A 24,840-nucleotide genomic window follows, 5' to 3' on the forward strand; every position below is an offset into this window, starting at 1 on the left:
TTCTAATCAGAATGCTAAACTGTGATGAGACATTGTATTCAATACAGAATCTGCCCTGTCATTCAACAAGCCCGGTATCTGTGTCCCTGTAGGTATATCTAGTCTTAAGTACAGTGAGATTTTTATGGCGGTATATAGTGGTGTTCACGCAAAAAATTTAGGAAAGATGTAAATTTAACCAAAATTGTAACTGAAGGTATTACAGTAATCACTAGACTTTGTGGCATAAGAATTTTCCAATTGTCGACAAATCAACTTCAGAGAGGTCTGATTTAAAGATAACAAAAAATTTTTGTAAAAATTGGTGGGGGAACCCAGTTCTGTAGTGAAAAAATAATTTATTACCATTGTCATGGGAGAGGTTCCTGATGTTCCTACATTTTTGTCATTTCACAATAGTTTTCGTTACAGACTGCCGTTCTGATATTCAGTGTTCTCCAGGTTGTTGCGAAATAGCAAGATCTGTGAAGACCAAGCAACCTCACGTTTGTCATTGCATTGACTTCTTGAGTTTCGATTACTGAGAGTCTTGGCAATGTTTTGCCAAATATGGACCTCTGAGTGCTCTCTGCCATTAAGTAAAGCAAAGAAGGGTCATATGACATCTTGAATCCTTAGTTTCTTGAGGAAAAGACTAAAGCAGATGATGCGTATTAAGTGGCTGTAGGACAAACGAAGCTTCAGCCGACAGCGATCTCAGCCAAATTTACCATACACAGAAGTATTCGATCGGCTTGGCCCTACTGTAATCTTTATGAAAAAAAAAACCGCTGCCTGAAAAGTCAACCAGTAGCTAACGCCTGGAAGAAAAATACGATCAACAGTTCAAAATTCGACATGTCCAATTGACTTCTTTCCTGACCAACAGTCGGCCGGCGCCCTAATACACATTAGAACGATATCAGTGGGTTCGACCAACATTAGTCTAACACATGCGGGGGCCATAACTTCTTCTGGCCATTAGATTTGCTTTTTGTTGGCACAAAGTTAACGGCATTGTATAAAAGTCCCAATCTAAAGACTGAAAAGTCCCAAGGCGAAAAAAAAAAAAAAGACAGCACTCTGCATTTAGTACATTTTATTCTGGCTCTGTAAGGAAAACAATATAGTACAAGGGGTGTGGAAGCAATTTATAGCATTTCCAGTCAACAAAAATTCTAACAGTGTGACACCCGGCATCTTCTGGTTAACATTCCTGCCCTGAACTTACGATATCTCTGGGGTGTTACTTCTTAAGTCTATTTTAAAACACAAAAGAACATGGGGAGGCTCCGACCAGATCATCATAGCCTCCAGTGTAAAAAAGTAACAGCTGAAGGGTAAGACCCCACTCCGGCAGAAGAAGAGTTAAAAGTGCACTATTGATAGCAGGATTACGATTGCCCCTTAAACTTTTAACCAAGCCCGTTCCCGTTTGCAAAATACAAGTTTCCCTTTGTCATCCTGGTTACTCTATTGTCAAGTAAGTTTATGTCAGTCAAATAATTGGGTGCTGCCATAATATAAAGCTTGTTTTACAGTCACTCATGACTGCCAGAAGGTACATGAAAGATCCAACATTAAGGGGATTTCTTCCCCTAGTTGTGCAGGCAGCGCTGTGCAGTTTTGCAACCATCTATAGATTTACTCTCTAGGATTCCATTCACTCCTGCCATTTGGCGAACTCTAGTTTTAGGTCGAATAGGAACATTGGCAAAGACGTGGCATCTCTGGAGGCTTGAGATACAAAGACTACAAAGATGCCAAATTCCATGCCCCTTAATATGACCGTGATATTTCTTATTGGCATGAGACTAGACCGTCCACCGATCCCTCAACTAGTGAAGGTTACATCTTGCTGACCAGCAACCAAAGCTTTCCAAGGATATGTCCCCAAAACATATCAACAATCCTCTAATGTCTCAAACAATAGTAATGACACTTTGAAGCCTTTTACAGTTTCATAGGACGAAGTGACTTAATGCTAGTATATGGCACTGGTGAAGTAGATACACCTCCACATTGGCACGGTTATTTGGCATCTCCAATTATCTCAGTTTGAATACAACTGCGATGGTAGGAACGGTCCTTCTTGAACCATCGTGAAGCGGGGTGACTACTCGTGCCAAATGTATAGGAATATGGTATCGGCACGGTTTCCTCTTAGGTTCAATGACAACTCCATCTATTGTAAAATCCAGAAAACACAAAACTTCTACCATAATGCTTTACTCATTTTGCATCAGATTTTATACTTCGGTCTCAGTTAGTCCTCAGTCTGTAGACCCTAAATCATCCCAGATTCTCGTTGAGGTGTGTCGAGAGCATGCGCTGTGATGGAACCACACATTAGTTCTCACTCCTGTGAATTCCTCTGCAGCGTCATGTACAAAACTGCATGTTTGGAAAACAAGACTCATCCCGTTAGCGGAAGTCGGCAGAATTTTGATCATATACGAGGAGTTTCCCGATGCTTCTTCTTGGCATAACCTTTACGATTACATTGAAAATAGTTGGCACTGATGACATGAGGTTCCTCGCCATGATACTAAGAAGAGGTTCTTATTTTGTAGCGTAGTAACCAATACATTTCTCAGGATGAAATCACCATTAGTCTAAATGATCATCCACTTTCGACAATGGACAGAAGTGGGTTGAAGATGTGACATTCGCCCACATTAGGATAATGTCCAATTTTTGGTGGACACAAAGAAAACTATGGATAAATCTGATTAATATGGCGAATGCCAGCTCTTGGTGTAAAGAATGCTGGCTGAGGTCGACTTACTGGGAGTAATACTGGTAATTTGACATTTAAGCACTTTAGACCCTTTCTACGTTTCAGCTTCTAATATATGGCCTTAAATTCTACGGTCTCAATCAGGTGGTCCTAATGGTAAGGTTATTTTAGCATCCGAATTAAGACTACAAATCCTGGACTTGCGATTCTTCTATAGATCCCCTTGAAACTTTTATTTCAGGTCATAAATGTGGTAGAGACTTGCAGTATTAAAGGTCGACTGTCAGCACAAAGTAACAGCTGAGAATAAGGACAAGAGCTAATGACGTGGTAACACAGTTCGGTGCACCTTCCCACCTACTCGTTTTCTGGGATCCATCTTCACTATCCTCTTCCTTGATTGACAGCTCCGGCTTTATAGAAGCCATAAAGTAGCGTATAGACAGAAGGAAAACAAGTAGACAGAAAGGTGCCCAGAACGGACCTGCAGACGGTGCAACTATTTCATGACTCCACCACCGCCTGATTTGGAATTCATTTTGATGCACCAAGTGACAAGTGTAGTGTCAAATCTCTTCATATATATTTTATTATTGCAATCTATGTTGCTGGTTTCTACAGCACATCTTTGCTAATTTTATTTTTAATTTAGCTCGTTTCTGGAGTGAGTTTTTTTTTTGGTGTTGCATTTTTATGTATTGAAAAAAAAGAACCATTAGGCCGTGTGCACAACTTTGCGTTTTTTCGCTATAAAAACGCATACATATGCATCCCATCAATTATAATGCATTCTGCAATTTTTGTGCACATGATGCGTTTTTTTCCGCAAAAAAACGCATCATGTTCATTAATTATGCGGATTTAATGGATTGGGAAGCTCTGGAAAAAAACGCGAAAAAAACGCATGCGGATTTCTTTCAGAAAATGTCTGATTTTCTTCAGGAATTTTCTGCAAGAAATCATGACGTGTGCACATACCCTTAAAAATAAAAAAAACAGTTTAGAGTCTTATGCCTTATATTTTACTGCTTTGGTGGAAAATTACTTATTGTGCAAAGAGAATGCTGATCTGTAAACAATGCGGAATTAAATATGAAAACAGGTCGTGAAACAGGACACATTGTGCTTCCTTCGTCTACAACACGCGATAAAAATCAGAAGAAACATTTCATTCTGGCACCAATGTATGATGCATGATACGAGAAGAGGAAGCCCGGACCACAAAAGATAGTAAGGGGACCTATCCCCGGAGTATCAAGAATGGGATTAGAGTCCCTGCTATAGGGATTAGCGATTGCCCAATGACACAACAGAAAGGACACTTCTAGTTGATGAACCTCAGAAGCAATGGAGATTACTTGCCTAGAGATAAAGAGATAAAGTTCCTTGAAATAGGAAGTGGACCAAATCGTAGATTATGTGCTTAAATCCACTGAAAACAATGAATCTGACCATGGTGGTCATTCTGGAAGACTGGAGAGACCACCACATGGAGGATAAAGTGAAGAGGAGACTTGGTACACTAAATGGAGACTCTCTACAACTTCCAGCAATTAGTAGTGGTGAGACATCTGCTTTTTCTTCAGTACTGTACATACTTCAGATTTCTCACTGTATCAAAGACTTGGAGTTGATATCTACCGTTGATAGATGTCTAAACATCCTAGTATGGAAGTCTTTTTCGTTAATTATGATCATGTCATCCACCAATAAAGACTTTTCTGGATGGTCACTTTAAGAAAAAGTATAGAAGAGCGGCAAAAATAGGTTGTCCACAATAATATCTGATCCTGTCAGAAGATAGAGGCCTACGGAGACCTTTTGGGTCTAATTGTGAAAACCAAGAGACAGTGAAACATTTGTCTTGGATAACAACCAACAACTAATAAAATGTATCACAACTCTTCTCTTTCAATACTTGTATATTAATTCCATAGGTGCCTTTTGTTTAACAAAACTGACGTCAACTAAGCTTCCAAAAAAAGGGTCAAAGTCAACAAATTCGAGAAACGTCCCACTGGAGATGACAGGACATTGAATACTGTTTCCTATGGTGTACATAAAAGATCATGGAGTCCATCCATATTATCTTCTTTTTGGCCAAACATAAAAGTAGGAATTACCATAGAACAGATCAGAAATGTTTGGCATATTGAGCCCCAAAAAATAAAGATCAATTCAAGCATTAGTAAAGTGCCAGGCAGAATCCCAGGGCCCGGTTACTGCACTATATTAATACATTCCCTCATGGTAGTAGGATATCTTCAGTATTTCCAGTAATAGGAGACCTCTCCCCTTGTCCCTCCTCTGAACCCATGGATTAGTGAGAAGTACAGGTCGGAGTGCACCTTTCTCATATTCCCCGATTCAGATTACCTATACGTTTAGCATCAGTGCTGCCTCACATATCGTGTGTACTAAAAACATGAAAAATTTACATTTTCTAACCCTGTATATGTCAAAACTAGAAGATCAGTGCAATAATAAAGAACAGTCCCCAGCACCTGCCAAAAGCATTACAACATCCTATATCCCCTTGTCTAGTCCTGGCCCAGCAGTACGATTTACGAGAGCACCGCCACATGAGCTATATGCTAGATGTGTGCTCCAGTCTGGGTCAGTATGTGATGGTTGGCCCAGTCCGATGATGGCACCGCAGCTTCATGAATGGTGGCTGTTGATCAGCCCCCGAAGCTGCTTGGCCACGGTTTCTATGAGTTTTTGTTTATCTCGTTCATTTTTTCGAAACTGAGCGAAGACGACGTTCTTCCGGCTGGGATCTTTCATTCTGGGAAAGAAAAGAAGAAGAGGAATTACTAATGGAAGGCACTCAGACAATGATGAAAGAAGAACCTTGCTAACTTGTCATACACAGACTAAAATTGGCCAAACCCTCTGATTTTGGTGGGACCACCCGACCATCTGATTAATATGGGAAGTCTCCTGAAGGGGCAACTAGATGAGGGTGACAGCAGCTTTCGTACCTCACTGATAAGACATGAAGGCTTGGACAGAAGAGACAGTCAGAAGAGACCATTGTCTGTGGAACTTGTTAATGGCTTGTTTAATTTTGGGCTGTATATATAATGAGGTTATATACTTTCCATAACTTCTCTAATCTTTTACCTATTCACCCAGCCCCTGCTTCCCCAGTCCCACTAACAGGAGCACTATGGAACGCTCGCTCTGTCTGCAACAAACTTTCCTATATCCATGATCTTTTTATTACTCACAAACTTTCTTTCCTCGCCATCACCGAAACCCTTTCTCACCCCCTCTGACAGCCTCCCCTGCTGCACTCTCATATGGTGGATTCCACCTTTTCCTCACCCCCCAACCCCAGCAGCAAGCATGGTGGAGGAGTTGGTTTTCTCCTGTCAGATAACTGCTCTTTCACCCCAATCCTATTGCCACCCTCTGTTACCCTCCCTTCGAGGTGCACTCTGTGTGCATCTATTCCCCCTCCAACTGGCTGTCATTTACCACCTCCCAGGGCCAGCCACCACCTTCTTTGACAACTTTACCACCTGGCTACTTCATTTCCTTTCCGCGGACATCCCCACTATCATCATGGGAGACTTCAACATTCCCATTAACACATCCCTCTCAGCTGCCACTAAGCTTCTATCACTCACTTCCTCCTTCAGCAAAGGTCTTCTGCAGCCACTCACAAAGATGGCCACACATTGGACCTCATCTTCACTCACCACTGCTCCCTATCTAACCTCTCTAACTCGCCTCTCCCTCTTTCGGACCACAACCTACTCACATGCTCTTCCCTCTCCACCCCACAAACTTGCACACCCTCACAGAAATCTTAAACACCTCAATCTACACTGTCTGAATCCCTTCTCCCTTTTACAGGCATAAGTTCCCTACTCAATGCGGATGCCGCTGCTGCTTTGTATAACACCACAATAGCTGTAGCTCTGGAATCGGTTGCCCTTCTCACACATACCAAAGCTTGCAAAATCAACAGACAGCCCTGGCACACCAGCCTGACCAAAGATCTGAGGCGAGCTTCCAGGGCTGCTGAGCGGAGATGGAAAAGATCCCACTCCAATGAGCACTTCATCGCATTCAAGCAGTCCCTCACTACTTTCAAGGCCTCACTCGCCACAGCTAAACAAACCTACTTCTAATCTCTCATATCCTTCCTGTCTCAGAACCCTAAACAGTTATTCAACACCTTTAATTCTCTCCTCCATCCCCCAGCACCTCCTCCCTCTCCACTCATCTCAGCCGAAGACTTTGCCTCATTTTTCAAGCAGAAGACTGATAACATCAGCGAGTTTTGGTCAACAACCCCCAGAGCCCTTTCTCCTAACTGCTCAGCCCTCCTCCTCCAAAACCAACTTCTCCACCATTACAGAAGATCGACTCTCCACTCTACTCTCAAGATCGCATCTCAACACCTGTGCACTTGACTCGATCCCATCCCAAACCTCACCACAGTCTTTATCCCAACCCTAACCCATCTCTTCAACCTATCACTAACAACTGATGTCTTCCCCTCAAGCTTTAAACATGCCTCAATCACACCTATCCTCTCTTGACCCATCCTCTGTATCTAGCTATCGCCCTATATCACTTCTACCCTATGCCTCAAAACTACTGGAACAACACATCCATCTTGAACTGTCCTCCCACCTCTCTTCTTGCTCCCTCTTCGACTGCTTACAATCTGGCTTCCGGTCACACCACTCCACTGAAACTGCCCTAACTAAGGTCACTAATGACCGACCTATTAACCGCCAAGGCCAAGCGACACTACTCTGTCTTCCTCCTCCTGGGCCTGTCCTCTGCCTTTGACACAGTGGACCATTCCTTATTATTACAGACATTCTCATCCCTTGGCATCACAGACTTGGCCCTATCTTGGATCTTGTCATACCTAACAGACCGGACATTCAGCATCTCCCACTCACACACCACCTCCTCACCTCGCCCCCTATTTGTCGGAGTCCCACAAGGTTCAGTCCTAGGGCCCCTGCTCTTCTTCATTTACACCTTTGGCCTGAGACAACTCATAGAATCTCATGGTTTTCAGTATCAGCTCTATGCCTACGACACAGCTCTACATCACTGGACCAGATATCACCACCCTACTAACCAGAATCCCACAACGTCTGTCTATTTCATCCTTCTTCTCTGCTAGATTTCTAAAACTTAATATGGACAAAACAGAATTCATCATCTTTCCCTTATCTAATTTGACTCCCCCAATGGACCTATCCATTAATCTAAATGGCTGCCCACTCTCCCCAGTCCAACAACCTCAATGCCTCGGTGTAATCCTTGGCACTGATCTCTCCTTCAAACCACATATCCAAGATTTTTCCACTTCCTGCTGACTTCAACTCAAAAATATTTCTCGGATCCGTATATTTCTCAACCAAGAATCTGCAAAAACCCTAGTCCATGCCCTCATCATCTCCCGCCTTGACTACTGTAACCTCCTGCTCTGTGGCCTCCCCTCTAACACTCTCGCACCCCTACCATCTATTCTAAACTCTGCTGCCCGACTAATCCACCTGTCCCCCCGCTATTTCCCAGCCTCTCCCCTCTGTCATTCCCTGCACTGGCTCCCCATTACCCAAAGACCAGTTCAAAACCCTAACCATGGCATACAAAGCCATCCACAACCTGTCTCCTCCATACATCGTCTCCCGGTACTTACCTGCACGCAACCTCAGATCCCCACCCACAATCGCATACAAGACTTCTCCTGCGCATCCCCCATACTCGAACTCTCTACCCCAACATATCAGACTCTTGCCTACCGTTGAAACCTTCAAAAAGAACCTGAAGACCTACCTCTTCCGACAAGCCTACAACCTGCAGTAACCACCGATAGACCAAACCGCTGCACAACCAGCTCTACCCTCGCCTACTGTATCCTCACCCATCCCTTGTAGATTGTGAGCCCTCGTGGGCAGGGTCCTCTCTCCTCATGTACCAGTCGTAACTTGTATTGATTAAGATTATTGTACTTTTTATTATGTGTACCCCTCCTCACATGTAAAGCGCCAAGGAATAAATGGCGCTATAATAATAAATAATACTTTAACACTTTCTATGGGTGCACCATTTCCTATGTAGACGTAAGGTTGCCAAAAATAAAATATTGGCTGTAACCAGCTCGGAGGATGATGACAGGACATGAACACCACCGGCTCTGTCATACCAGGTCTCTAGATCTATTATTGAACTGAAGGGCTGAATCACATCAAGTCTTACAAACAAAGCGGGGAAGCTTCAAATAACCGATGTGTCTATATGTAAGGATCCTTACAACCTACGATCAACTTGATAAAAGGGGCTTTCTTTTCATAAACCCAATAAGTAAATGTAATAGTAGAGGGTCCATTGTGAAGGATCATCATCTCTGAACCGGAGTGGAGAGTGTTTAAAGAGGATGTCTGGAGAACCTTTCAGATGAGGTGTAATGCTCTTCCACTTGCTATTTCTCAAGAGATCTTTAAACACAAAAGGAGGAACTGCCTACAGCTGAGTACTCTTTTAACCAGTGGGTTTTCTTTTATACAGTTAAACACAAAATCCAGAAAGACATAAAACACAAAAAAATACATTGAAGCAATCTATAAAAAACACATGTTAATTGAGACATAACGAGGCTCGTCTACACGTAATATCCTAACGGTGGTCAACGTTAACCAGAATGTAACACACAACTTGATCTGTTAGATAACATGCAGGCAATCAATGCAAACCCCCTCATGGGTCCCCAAATATCTGTAACCAGAAGGTATCCGCCTCTTCCCCATCAAATCATTGCCCTAGACTATTTGGTGACTTCAGGATGATATCAGGCTGACACCGATGTCGGAGGTGGAACGTGATGATGTATCTGACCACGATCAGGTCAGGAGGATGACAATCGGCCAACGTGACCATTGAGAAGAGCAGCTTTACCCCACTGACTACTTACAAGCCACCATAATATAGCATGGGATCTTTTTCCTTACATGGTAGAACACATCTGTTATTGTCGCCGTATCATCATCCTGAATAAACATGTTGGTTACAGTTTGAAGATCTAAATACTTCATACAAAGACCAAGACTTTTCCTTCTAAAAAATTTTGTATTTTCCATAAAAATTAAATAAAAACCTGCACTTTTTATGAATTTATCAAATTCTATTTGAAAATGAAAAAGTATTGAAAGTTTATATTGGGATTTCACACGGCAATGGTCTTTCATCTTTTATCGTTGTCCCATGTCTCGTACTGGACCTCATCTTTAGATCATGTCGTCATGTGAGTCCCGGGAGGCACATTGTAGAAATCAGGGCGGTAGAGTTGGAGACGTGGAGTCGGAGCCTATTTTGGTGGCTTACCGCCTCCATAGCCCTGGTCGAAATAGCTAAATCTAAACGGTGTCAGACATGTATATATTTTTCTTTTTACATAGGGGACCATAGCATTTAAGACGTTGACAACCCTTTTAATTGCATGACAATATTCGGTTAGCTTTATATGCAGCTGACCATCACTACTTCGCATGGTTGAACGGGCTTGGGCAACTTCTGTGCACAGACTCTACAAAGGTGTATGGAGTACAGCGCCACTGCTAAGAAGGTGGTATTATTAAGAAATAAACAGTCGCCTACTCATTTGGGCTCCACTTATTACTAGATATTCCCTGAATTGGCTGCTGCATGGGGTTATGAGGCTGCCCAAAGCTGGGACAACCTATGACGACCATGCAGAGTCCTACAGCTACACGGCACATACAGATCACCAAAACCCACAAAGCGAGTCAGTTATGGCCAAATACACAGAGGTTTAGTACAGAAGGCGCAGGACACAGATCCATGCTAGTAGACAGCAGGCATTCATTTTAGTAGCTGCGCTAACGTGGCTGTACTTACACGCGGTGTATCCTTTAGCAGACAAGAAGGAAATCACCATGGAGGGGAAAAAAAAATATAAAACCAAAAGTAAATGTGATGAATGTGATCAGAAGAAGATGAGATGTGGGAAGGTTCAGGGGGCAGTCACTAATAACCGTGCCATAACATACAAGGACGTAAAACGTGCCAGTGAGCAGCTGTAAAGCACAGCAGAAAATCTATAGACTGGTGGATCCAGAAAAGGACATAGAAAAGGGAAGTTAGAAAAAAGGAAAACATTAAGAACAAAAAAAAAAGAAGTGGGTGTTAAACGTAAAAGATGGAATAGAGGAGAAGATATGAGAGTAAAAAACAGGAAGGGAAGAGGCAAATTTAGGATGAGAATGGGAAAGTATTCACCCCCTTTGGCATTTTTCATGTTTTCCTACCTCACGACCTGTAATTTCACTTTTTTTCAGGGTTAGCATCAGTTCATGTGAAAAAAAAATGTCTACAACTGTGAACATGTTTTTTTGTTATTGTGAAGCAAACAACAAATAGGACAACTTCAGTGTGTATAGCTAGTCACCCTCCTAAAGTCAGTACTTTGTAGAGCCTCCTTGTGCGGCAATTACAGCTGCAAGTTTCTTTGGGTAATTCTCTGTGATCTTTACACATCTTGAGACTTGGATTTTTGCCCATTCTTCAATGCAAAACTGCTCCAGCTCCTTGCTGAACAGCAATCTTCACGTCTGACCATAGATTCTCCTTTGGAATAAGATGTGGGCTTTGATTAGGCCACTCCAAAATATTTACACGTTTCCCATTAAACCACTCGAGTGTTGCTTTAGCAGTATGCTTTGGGTCATTGCCTTGTTGGAAGGTGAACCTCCCATTCTCAAATCATTGACCAACTGAAACAGGTTTTTCTCAAGAACATACCTGTATTTCGCACCATCCACCTTCCCCTCAACTATTTTCCTTGTCCCTGCTTCCAAAAAACATCCCACAGCATGATGCTGCCACCACCATGTTTCACTGTGGGGATGGTGTTCTTGGGATGACCTTACTTGGTGACCAAAATGTTCAAATTTGGTCTGATCTGACCACAGCACCTTCCTCCATACATTTGGTAAGTCTCCCACTCAAAACAAGCCTTACAATTTTTGTGTTTAAGTGAAGGCTTATTTCTGCCCACTCTTCCAAGCTTATTGTGGTAGCTTATTGTGGTCAGATGGACAGATACTCCAGTCTCTGATTGGGAACTCTTTAGCTCCTTCAGGATTTCCTTTGGTCTCTGCACTGCCTCTCTGATTAATGCCCTATTTGCCCGGGCTGAGAGTTTTGGTGGGCGGCCTTCTCTTCACAGGTTTGTTGTGGTACCATGTTCTTTCCATTTAATGATAATTGATTTGTTGTTGCTCCAAAGGATCATCAGAGATAGGGATAATGTGTTATAACTTAACATTGACTTGTACTTCTCAACAACTTTGTCACTGACTTGTTTGCAGATCTCCTTGCTCTTTATGGTGCTATTCGGACATCACCTGTCTTCATGGTGTTGATTGGAGATCTCCTCAGACTTCATGGTGTTGTTTGGAGATCTCCTCGGTCTTCACGGTGTTGTTTGGAGATCTCTTCGTCGTCATGGTTATGTTTGGAGATCTCCTTGGTCTTCGTGGTTTTTTTTTTAGATTTCTTTTGTCTTCATGATAGTGTTTGGAGATCTCCTTGGCCTTCGTAGTTTTTTTTTTAGATTTCTTTGGTCTTCATGGTGTTGTTCAGAGATGTCCTTGGTAGTGATGAGCGAATACTCGTTACTCGATATTTCTCGAGCATGCTTGGGGGTCCTCCGAGTTTTTTTTAGTGCTCGGAGATTTAATTTTTCTTGCCGCTGCTGAATGATTCCCTAGCATCCAGGCAACCCCCATATGAACTTATGCTGGCTAACAGATGTAAATCATTCAGCTGCGGCAAGAAAAACTAAATCTCCGAGCACTAAAAAATATTCAGAGGACCCCCGAGCGTGCTCGAGAAATCTAGAGTAACGAGTATATTCGCTCATCACTAGTCCTTGGTCTTTATGGTGTTGTTTGAAGACCTTCTTGGTCTTCATGCTGTTGTTTGGAGATCTCCTTGGCTGTCATGGTGTTGTTTGGTTAGTGGTCCCTCTTGTTAATGGTGCTGTGGCCTTTCAGAAAACGTAAAATTATATACTGACTGACAAGTGACATATAGATTGCATACAGGGCATGGGATATATGAAGGGAATTGCTTGTACCAAAACGAGCAGAAAACGAGCTCACTGGTAACTCATTATGCAATCTCTGTACTATGATACATAGAGGATCCCACATGCTCCGGCATCAGCTGATCTAGCGGTGACGTATGTACCGGCCCGCGCGTTGCTACGGCGATGCTGTTTCACTTCCTGCCACGGCCACTATAAATATCCGGGTTATGGGACTTTCTGACACGCCCCCTGAGGAAGGAATCTTTCCGAAACGCGCGTCGGGGTGGGTTGTGGACGGCGTGGTGTCTGGAGTCGGCATTGATGGTATGCTCACTATTATTCCCCTTTGGTGCTTATTTGTCCTTACTTCTTTGTTAGAGTACATGATCCCTGGATAGCCCATTGTTGGCTGTGATGTGTATTGATCATGATGGACTCACATGATTATCATTGGGGATTTATGTTATACTCCTCCTACATTTACTCCTGCGCCGTTCATTTCCCCTTTTTCTATGTGTGCTGCTTTTCTGTAGGACCTGTCCTGCTATGCCTTTTACCTGTTCTGTATTTAATAATAAATTAAACTTTGTCTTATATTTTGACTATAAAACTATCCCGCAGTACCCTGAGGATTTCTGCCATTACTCAGCAGGTGTCATCTATCCCGCGGTACCCTGATGATTTCTACCATTACTCAGCAGGTGTCATCTATCCCGCGGTACCCTGATGATTTCTGCCATTACTCAGCAGGTGTCATCTATCCCGCGGTACCCTGATGATTTCTGCCATTACTCAGCAGGTGTCATCTATCCCGCGGTACCCTGATGATTTCTGCCATTACTCAGCAGGTGTCATCTATCCCGCAGTATCCTGATGATTTCTGCCATTACTCAGCAGGTGTCATCTATCCCGCAATACCCTGATGATTTCTACCATTACTCAGCAGGTGTCATCTATCCCGCAGTACCCTGATGATTTCTACCATTACTCAGCAGGTGTCATCTATCCCGCAGTACCCTGAGGATTTCTGCCATTACTCAGCAGGTGTCATCTATCCCGCGGTACCCTGATGATTTCTGCCATTACTCAGCAGGTGTCATCTATCCCGCGGTACCCTGATGATTTCTGCCATTACTCAGCAGGTGTCATCTATCCCGCAGTATCCTGATGATTTCTGCCATTACTCAGCAGGTGTCATCTATCCCGCAGTACCCTGATGATTTCTACCATTACTCAGCAGGTGTCATCTATCCCGCAGTACCCTGATGATTTCTACCATTACTCAGCAGGTGTCATCTATCCCGCAGTACCCTGATGATTTCTGCCATTACTCAGCAGGTGTCATCTATCCTGCAGTACCCTGATGATTTCTGCCATTACTCAGCAGGTGTCATCTATCCCGCGGTACCCTGATGATTTCTGCCATTACTCAGCAGGTGTCATCTATCCCGCAATACCCTGATGATTTCTGCCATTACTCAGCAGGTGTCATCTATCCCGCGGTACCCTGATGATTTCTGCCATTACTCAGCAGGCGTCATCTATCCCGCGGTACCCTGATGATTTCTGCCATTACTCAGCAGGTGTCATCTATCCCGCGGTATCCTGATGATTTCTGCCATTACTCAGCGGGTGTCATCTATCCCGCAATACCCTGATGATTTCTGCCATTACTCAGCGGGTGTCATCTATCCCGCAGTATCCTGATGATTTCTGCCATTACTCAGCGGGTGTCATCTATCCCGCGGTACCCTGATGATTTCTGCCATTACTCAGCAGGTGTCATCTATCCCGCAGTACCCTGATGATTTCTGCCATTACTCAGCAGGTGTCATCTATCCCGCAGTATCCTGATGATTTCTGCCATTACTCAGCAGCTGTCATCTATCCCGCGGTATCCTGATGATTTCTGCCATTACTCAGCGGGTGTCATCTATCCCGCAATACCCTGATGATTTCTGCCATTACTCAGCAGGTGTCATCTATCCCGCAGTACCCTGATGATTTCTGCCATTACTCAGCAGGTGTCATCTATCCCACGGTACACTGTTGACATTAGGGTGCACTTACTTTTCCAATAATGTGAGCGCGGTGGTGGGGTTGACTCTCAGGTATTTGCAGTTCGGCTGCCCGTAGTCTGCCAGATATGTTGACCAGTCCCATTTAATGAAAAGATCCAATAGCTGTAGAGAAAGAAAAAGAAATAACGTGAAAAACGCTCTATAAAAACAGGATTTCTCCAGTATTGTCCAATCCTGAGTCCAATCCCGACACATTATGATAGAGATAAAGGATGGAGACCTGCTACCTGGAGGCATTCGAGGATGGCTGCCGTCAGGCCCAGACCATTACTACGCAGAGCGTCTCTGTACCAGGCTGTATATACACGAGATCCATGCCTATTACTGCAGACACAGGGCCCCCGCTAGACCCCACACCTGCTCCAAATAACAGTGAACACTACCCAGTGCCCTATGCTTGGGGGACGTCCTCTTACCTCCCGGCTAGCCACTATTAAAAATATCTGAACTCACACTTTTAAAAAACCTTTTATTAAGGTTTAAAAACGGGAAAAGCACAATATATGAAGGCTGGGGTCACGGGCGGTGGGTCCGCGTATGACCTCTGCAACCGCGTGGAGGACTCCACTGAATAATACACAAACTTTTCACCTCCAAAGCAAAAGGAAAAAAAAAAAAAACAGCAAAAACATAAACCCCAAGTGCACAGGCATGTAAAGTGTCACGGAGGGGTGGAGAATTTCAGTCTGCACCTTCTGGGGAAGATTCCAATACAAAATATGCAAATACTATTAATTCTTTCAAGCCTGCCGTCTCCAGCGCCATCCAGGCCCATACATCAAACGTGACGGGACACACACTAAGAGAAAAATGTATTTACCCAAATCTTGTTTGAGTAGAGGATTAAAATAGCAGCTCTGGATGGGTGGAGGTGACGGGCTGTCACTCATCGGTAAAATACCAGGAGCCAGAGCCAGCCGGACGATCCACGGCAGCTCAGACGGCAAGTGAACAGCTTGCTAACAATGTGGTGAAGGCACGGCCTGATGATGCCCACTAATGGGGTCAGAGGCCACCAAGCAGTAGTCCATGAAATATACATGGACTACAGGGAAAAACTACTAATGTCACCCCAGGGGTCTCACCAGACCTTTCCTCCGACCTGACCAGACCTTTCCTCCGACCTGACCTTTCATCCACAGATGTCGCTACAGAACCCAGCATGTCCAAATAGTCAACCGCTGAAGAGTCACAGGCTGGAGACCATGATAAGGAAAGCTCTGGACTGACCTTTCTGGCTCCAGTGACATCTCATAGGGCCCCACACAATACAGACCACTGTATGGACATCTCACAGGACCCCGCACAATACAGACCACTGTATGGACACCTCACAGGGCCCCGCACAATACAGACCACTGTATGGACATCTCACAGGGCCCCACACAATACAGACCACTGTATAGACATCTCACAGGACCCCGCACAATACAGACCACTGTATGGACATCTCACAGGGCCCCGCACAGTACAGACCACTGTATGGACATCTCACAGGACTCCGCACAATACAGACCACTGTATGGACATCTCACAGGGCCCCGCACAGTACAGACCACTGTATGGACATCTCACAGGGCCCCGCACAGTACAGACCACTGTATGGACATCTCACAGGGCCCCACACAATACAGACCACTGTATAGACATCTCACAGGACCCCGAACAATACAGACCACTGTATGGACATCTCAAAGAGCCCCGCACAATACAGACCACTGTATGGACATCTCACAGGACTCCGCACAATACAGACCACTGTATGGACATCTCACAGGGCCCCGCACAGTACAGACCACTGTATGGACATCTCACAGGGCCCCGCACAGTACAGACCACTGTATGGACACCTCACACGGCCCCGCACAGTACAGACCACTGTATGGACATCTCACAGGGCCCCGCACAGTACAGACCACTGTATGGACATCTCACAGGGCCCCGCACAATACAGACCACTGTATGGACATCTCACAGGACCCCGCACAATACAGACCACTGTATGGACATCTCAAAGAGCCCCGCACAATACAGACCACTGTATGGACATCTCACAGGACCCCGCACAATACAGACCACTGTATGGACATCTCACAGGGCCCCGCACAATACAGACCACTGTATGGACACCTCACAGGGCCCCGCACAATACAGACCACTGTATGGACATCTCACAGGGCCCCGCACAGTACAGACCACTGTATGGACATCTCACAGGGCCCCGCACAATACAGACCACTGTATGGACATCTCACAGGCCCCGCACAGTACAGACCACTGTATGGAGATCTCACAGGGCCCCGCACAATACAGACCACTGTATGGACATCTCACAGGGCCCCGCACAGTACAGACCACTGTATGGACATCTCACAGGACCCTGCACAATACAGACCACTGTATGGACATCTCACAGGACCCCGCACAATACAGACCACTGTATGGACACCTCACAGGGCCCCGCACAGTACAGACCACTGTATGGACATCTCACAGGATCCCGCACAGTACAGACCACTGTATGGACATCTCACAGGACCCGAACAATACAGACCACTGTATGGACATCTCACAGGACCCCGCACAATACAGACCACTGTATGGACACCTCACAGGGCCCCGCACAATACAGACCACTGTATGGACACCTCACAGGGCCCCGCACAATGCAGACCACTGTATGGACATCTCACAGGACCCTGCACAATACAGACCACTGTATGGACATCTCACAGGACCCCGCACAATACAGACCACTGTATGGACATCTCACAGGGCCCCGCACAGTACAGACCACTGTATGGACATCTCACAGGGCCCTGCACAATACAGACCACTATATGGAGATCTCACAGGCCCTGAACAATACAGACCACTGTATGGACATCTCACAGGATCCCGCACAATACAGACCACTGTATGGACATCTCACAGGACCCGAACAATACAGACCACTGTATGGACATCTCACAGGACCCGAACAATACAGACCACTGTATGGACATCTCACAGGGCCCCGCACAGTACAGACCACTGTATGGACATCTCACAGTGCCCCGCACAGTACAGACCACTGTATGGACATCTCACAGGACCCGAACAATACAGACCACTGTATGGACATCTCACAGGATCCCGCACAATACAGACCACTGTATGGACATCTCACAGGGCCCTGCACAATACAGACCACTGTATGGACATCTCACAGGATCCCGCACAATACAGACCACTGTATGGACATCTCACAGGACCCCGCACAATACAGACCACTGTATGGACACCTCACAGGGCCCCGCACAATACAGACCACTGTATGGACACCTCACAGGGCCTCGCACAATACAGACCACTGTATGGACACCTCACAGGCCCCCGCACAATACAGACCACTGTATGGACATCTCAAAGAGCCCCGCACAATACAGACCACTGTATGGACATCTCACAGGACCCCGCACAATACAGACCACTGTATGGACATCTCACAGGGCCCCGCACAATACAGACCACTGTATGGACACCTCACAGGGCCCTGCACAATACAGACCACTGTATGGACATCTCACAGGACCCCGCACAATACAGACCACTGTATGGACATCTCACAGGGCCCCGCACAGTACAGACCACTGTATGGACATCTCACAGGGCCCGAACAATACAGACCACTGTATGGACATCTCACAGGGCCCCGCACAGTACAGACCACTGTATGGACATCTCACAGTGCCCCGCACAGTACAGACCACTGTATGGACATCTCACAGGACCCGAACAATACAGACCACTGTATGGACATCTCACAGGATCCCGCACAATACAGACCACTGTATGGACATCTCACAGGGCCCTGCACAATACAGACCACTGTATGGACATCTCACAGGATCCCGCACAATACAGACCACTGTATGGACATCTCACAGGACCCCGCACAATACAGACCACTGTATGGACACCTCACAGGGCCCCGCACAATACAGACCACTGTATGGACACCTCACAGGGCCTCGCACAATACAGACCACTGTATGGACACCTCACAGGCCCCCGCACAATACAGACCACTGTATGGACATCTCACAGGATCCCGCACAATACAGACCACTGTATGGACATCTCACAGGACCCCGCACAATACAGACCACTGTATGGACACCTCACAGGGCCCCGCACAATACAGACCACTGTATGGACACCTCACAGGGCCCCGCACAATACAGACCACTGTATGGACACCTCACAGGCCCCCGCACAATACAGACCACTGTATGGAGATCTCACAGGATCCCGCACAATACAGACCACTGTATGGACATCTCACAGGATCCCGCACAATACAGACCACTGTATGGACACCTCACAGGACCCCGCACAGTACAGACCACTGGTAATAGTAATCAGCAGTCGTGGCCTCCTGACTCGCTGTGCGCACTGACAGCGCCGGTGATCGGGTGAAGGGTGGCTGATGTGTGTAAATATCTCCACGCACATGTTTGGCAGTCAGCGCTGACTCAGGCCTCTGTCTTCACCTCTATGTGAACCTACAGTCACCCAGATCTGAACCTGCACGCCTGCTCCCGACACGCATCCAGTGATTCATAATAAATGGATTATTATCCGGGGACTTTCTAGGAGGCAGGGAAGGGATTTACATAAAGGGATATATTAATCTGCTGCTGAGAACAAACAGGCGCAGCGCTTCCTAAGTGACACTGAGCACACACGCGATAACGCCAGCTAAATATAGAGCGAAAATATTAGCACCTACATATCTGCGAGCCGCTGCCCTCAGTTATCAGCCATTCCGGTGCCCTGCTGCCTAAAATACACCGGAGAGCAAAGTCTGACATCCACATCTAGAAAAGCAAAAAAATAAAAATAAAAATAAAAAAAATTCTGGAATATTCAATGGCGGACCGAAGGACTTTGGAAAGTAATATATAAACTTGCTAAATTTTGGACATTCTTTAGCCCGTTCAAAGCACTATTAATGGACTCTGATCCAGAAGCTGAGACTTCCCCAACTGCTCGAGCCACAAGGGGCGGACATATTACTGCAGGCACACAGGGGCCCCGGAGGTGAAGGGGCCCATTACTACCTCCATAGCATTATGAGGAGGCCACACGGGGCCCACATATATATTGTCCCTTCAAGGAGCCCCTTCAGCCTGTGTCGGCATCTGAAGACAAGCGCCCGAGCTTATACATGAGCGTGCACACAGTGGTATCCTGTGGAGCAAAGGTTTGCCCATGTTCTGCCTGGTGTCGATAAGTGGGGTCTAAGAAGCTGGACCCCCCACTGGTCTACGAAGCTCTTAAGGGGCTGTCGCCTATTTGTTCAAACCTCAGAATCTTCCTCGAGGATCCGAATCTCGGCCACCGGGTGACCCAAATGGTGCAAGAAATGAGAAATGCCTAAAGCCGATTTATAAAAGATGGTTTCTGGCCAACTTTGAGTTTGGATCGTTGACGTAGAAGCCGATCAGCGCTCATTGATGGTTCCGACAGAATGGCCAACAATGCGAGAAATTCCACGATGCCATGTGCCGCCGATAACCAGGATTTCATTGCCCGGCATGAACTCTCCCAGTCCGTCAATGAATGGATACCAAAAAGTTATGCAGAGGTGGCTCTTGGCTAATGACTGCGCCCTAGTACCCGAGTAGAGCTAAGGAGGCGCGCTGACCAGGGAGCCCGCACAGGAGTGCACGGATGGCAGGTGGAGGTGCAGGGCAGCACACCGCCGGTATGTGTCACACACAAGTGCTGAGAAGTGCAGGCCTGGAGGAGACAGGAGAATCCCCCGCTATTTGCACACTGATGAGTGGCGGCATGAAGGCATTCAGGAAAAATGAATGAGCAGAGGGGGATCACTGAGGGAAAGTGATGAGTGACGGACGGATTAGTGACACCAGCTCGGCAGTGCCACTCGTGTCCAGACTGCACAAGCCTCCCCTGAATGTGCGGCCGCTGACCTCTACAGCCTCAGCCGAGGAGCCAGCACTAAAGGAGACCAGAAAATAGCCCGAAGTCCTGGCGGAGACAAAAAAGGTGAAGACGAGGGAGCAGCAGCCCGTCTCGAAAAACGTCAAAACACACACGTCAAATAATACATTCCTGGAGCTACACCTTTGTAATCCACGCCAGCCAAGAATGTGGGGGCCATCAGGTGGACATACGTGCTGCTATAATGGGCACCCTATGTAGTAATACATATATGCATTCACGGAGCACATAACCCACCATCTATGTTCTATATCTACAGCTGATATACAATATTTACAGTTCACGCAAGAATTCGGACACTGATGAACCATTGTGATTTCAGCTCTGCAGGGCTTTTTTTTATTATTATTTAAAATGAAACAACCAAGATGCAATTAAACTGGAGACACTCAGGGTTACTTAAAGGGATTGAACAGCCATTTTTCTACATAGTCTCCTCATTTCAGGGGTTCAGAAGTAATTGGGCAAATTATCTTTACCATAAATAAATGATAAAATGTTCATCATTAACCGTAAAGCAATGACAGCCTGAAGTCACCATCGCTGGTGTCCTCTGGTGTGAAGCTTTGCAGCAATGACGACCTGAAGTCTGACGGCCATGGATGTCACCATCGCTGGTCTCCTCCAGTGTGAGGCTTTGCAGCAATGACGGCCTGAAGTCTGACGGCCATGGATGTCACCATCGCTGGTCTCCTCCAGTGTGAGGCTTTGCAGCAATGACAACCTGAAGTCTGGAGCCATGGATGTCACCATCGCTGGTCTCCTCCAGTGTGACACTTTGCAGCAATGACGGCCTGAAGTCTGGAGCCATGGGTGTCACCATCGCTGGTCTCCTCCAGCGTGAGGCTTTGCAGCAATGACGGCCTGAAGTCTGGAGCCATGGGTGTCACCATCGCTGGTCTCCTCCAGTGTGAGGCTTTGCAGCAATGACGGCCTGAAGTCTGGAGCCATGGATGTCACCATCGCTGGTCTCCTCCAGTGTGAAGCTTTGCAGCAATGACGGCCTGAAGTCTGGAGCCATGGAGGTCACCATCACTGGTCTCCTCCAGTGTGAGGCTTTGCAGCAATGACGGCCTGAAGTCTGGAGCCATGGATGTCACCATCGCTGGTCTTCTCCAGTGTGAGGCTTTGCAGCAATGACGGCCTGAAGTCTGGAGCCATGGATGTCACCATCGCTGGTCTCCTCCAGTGTGAAGCTTTGCAGCAATGACGGCCTGAAGTCTGGAGCCATGGATGTCACCATCGCTGGTCTCCTCCAGTGTGAAGCTTTGCAGCAATGACTGCCTGAAGTCTGGAGCCATGGATGTCACCATCGCTGGTCTTCTCCAGTGTGAGGCTTTGCAGCAATGACGGCCTGAAGTCTGGAGCCATGGATGTCACCATCGCTGGTATTCTCCAGTGTGAGGCTTTGCAGCAATGACGACCTGAAGTCTGGAGCCATGGATGTCACCATCGCTGGTCTTATCCAGTGTGACGCTTTGAAGCAATGACGACCTGAAGTCTGGAGCCATGGACGTCACCATAGCTGGAGTCCTCTGGTGTGAAGCTTTGCAGCAATAATGGCCTGAAATCTGGAACCTTGGAGGTCACCATCGCTGGTCTCCTCCGATGTGCGGCTTTGCCGCCTTTATTGTAGTGACTTTAGTTCTTGCTGGTTTGTGGCTCTTTCTGCCTTCAGTATGTGAAATATGGCTCAATGGGATGAGATCTGGTGATAACCTGGCCATTGCAAAATCTTTCTCTTCATTGGTTTTGCAGGATGTTTTGGGTCATTGTCCATTTATTCTGGGAAGCGTCTCTTTTGCTTCCATTGAGAGCTTCTCTGACTACATGTTGTGGGTTCACAGCAACAGCTTCCAAATGCAAATGCCAAGTCTGAAATCAGTTCCAGACATTTTAATTTGCTCAACTGATGATAAATTAATGAGGGAAAAGCCCATGCAGTACTTTCGGACCCTTTAAAAAGAGGCAGCTCCATATTAAATAGCTGTAATTCCTAAACCCTTCCTCCAAATAGGAGGCAAATACCCTTCAATTAAAGCTCAGAGTCGGCAATTTAACCTCAGATTAATTCTATAACTGGATCTTGAATATGTTTTGGTAACCAGTTAAAATGCCAAAACTTGAGTCACTGCCCAAATATTTCTGGACCTGTGTGTACAACTGGTATAACCTGGGTATCTCCTGTATACAATTATATATGTACAGCAGGTATAACCTGGGCATCTCCTGTATATAATTATATATGTACAGCTGGTATAACCTGGGCGTCTCCTGCATATAATTATATATGTACAGCTGATATATAATTATATACAGGAGATGCCCAGGTTATATCAGCTGTACATTTATAATTATATACAGGCGATACCCAGGTTATACCAGCTGTACATATATAATTATATACAGGAGATGCCCAGGTTATGCCTGCTGTACATATATAATTATATACAGAAGATGCCCAGGTTATGTACAGCAGGTATAACCTGGGTATCTCCTGTATATAATTATACATGTACAGCAGGTATATCCTGGGTATCTCCTGTACATAATTATATATGTACAGCTGGTATAACCTGGGTATCTCCTGTATATAATTATATATGTACAGCTGGTATAACCTGAGCATCTCCTGTATATAATTATATATGTACAGCTGGTATAACCTGGGCATCTCCTGTATATAATTATATATGTACAGCTGGTATAACCTGAGCATCTTCTGTATATAATTATATATGTACAGCTGGTATAACCTGGTCATCTTCTGTATATAATTATATATGTACAGCTGGTATAACCTGGGCATCTCCTGTATATAATTATATATGTACAGGTGGTATAACCTGGGCATTGCCTGTATATAATTATATATGTACAGCTGGTATAACCTGGGCATCTCCTGTATATAATTATATATGTACAGGTGGTATAACCTGGGCATTGCCTGTATATAATTATATATGTACAGCTGGTATAACCTGGTCATCTTCTGTATATAATTATATATGTACAGCTGGTATAACCTGGACATCTTCTGTATATAATTATATATGTACAGCTGGTATAACCTGGGCATCTCCTGTATATAATTATATATGTACAGGTGGTATAACCTGGGCATTGCCTGTATATAATTATATATGTACAGCTGGTATAACCTGGGCATCTCCTGTATATAATTATATATGTACAGGTGGTATAACCTGGGCATCTCCTGTATATAATTATATATGTACAGGTGGTATAACCTGGGCATTGCCTGTATATAATTATATATGTACAGCTGGTATAACCTGGGCATCTCCTGTATATAATTATATATGTACAGGTGGTATAACCTGGGCATTGCCTGTATATAATTATATATGTACAGCTGGTATAACCTGGGCATCTCCTGTATATAATTATATATGTACAGGTGGTATAACCTGGGCATTGCCTGTATATAATTATATATGTACAGCCGGTATAACCTGGGCATCTTCTCTATATAGTTACATATGTACAGAGCTGTGGATATCTGGAACGTTCGCTATGTCATCAGAAGTGAGGTGTGATAGCCGGGTAATATATGGAGTGGGGCAGATTCCCATATTTGTCAGTAGAGTTCATTCCAGATAGGGCGGGTGGCGGAGGGGCCAGGATTAGACAGTGGAGCGACTGCTGCTCTCTGTCAGATTAAACTCTGGATGGCCTCGTATGTGTAATACACCGTCACCGAGTACACAGCGTATAGAAGGACAGGAACGCTCCTCTGTGCTCCAGGGATGATATAACAGCACCTAAAGCGGGACAGACTGGAGGATCACAGCGGGCGAAGGATGATAGAAGCCAAATACGGAGAGGCGACCAGTCATACAGCGATATCCAGACCATAAAAACTAAGAAGTATTACATATGTCTTCCTACGTGACTCATTTTTGATTCTGCAGAAG

The 24,840-nt window shown here is 45.4% G+C and overlaps 1 protein-coding gene across 1 annotated transcript in view; it reads right to left on the minus strand.

The window, feature by feature from the left end:
- Positions 1 to 1,063: 1,063 nt before the first annotated feature.
- EXOC6B (exocyst complex component 6B) overlaps positions 1,064 to 24,840 on the minus strand; it is a 239,086-nt gene continuing 215,309 nt past the window's right edge. Inside the window, exons 21-22 of the mRNA XM_069745123.1 lie at positions 14,880 to 14,992; positions 1,064 to 5,507 (exon numbers count right to left, since the gene is read on the minus strand). Of these exons, the coding sequence (XP_069601224.1) occupies positions 5,381 to 5,507; positions 14,880 to 14,992 (240 nt within the window). The 3' untranslated portion in view covers positions 1,064 to 5,380. The remainder of the gene's footprint in view (positions 5,508 to 14,879; positions 14,993 to 24,840) is intronic.

This window comes from Ranitomeya imitator, chromosome 1 (genome assembly GCF_032444005.1).
Source record: "Ranitomeya imitator isolate aRanImi1 chromosome 1, aRanImi1.pri, whole genome shotgun sequence".
NCBI lineage: Eukaryota > Metazoa > Chordata > Amphibia > Anura > Dendrobatidae > Ranitomeya > Ranitomeya imitator.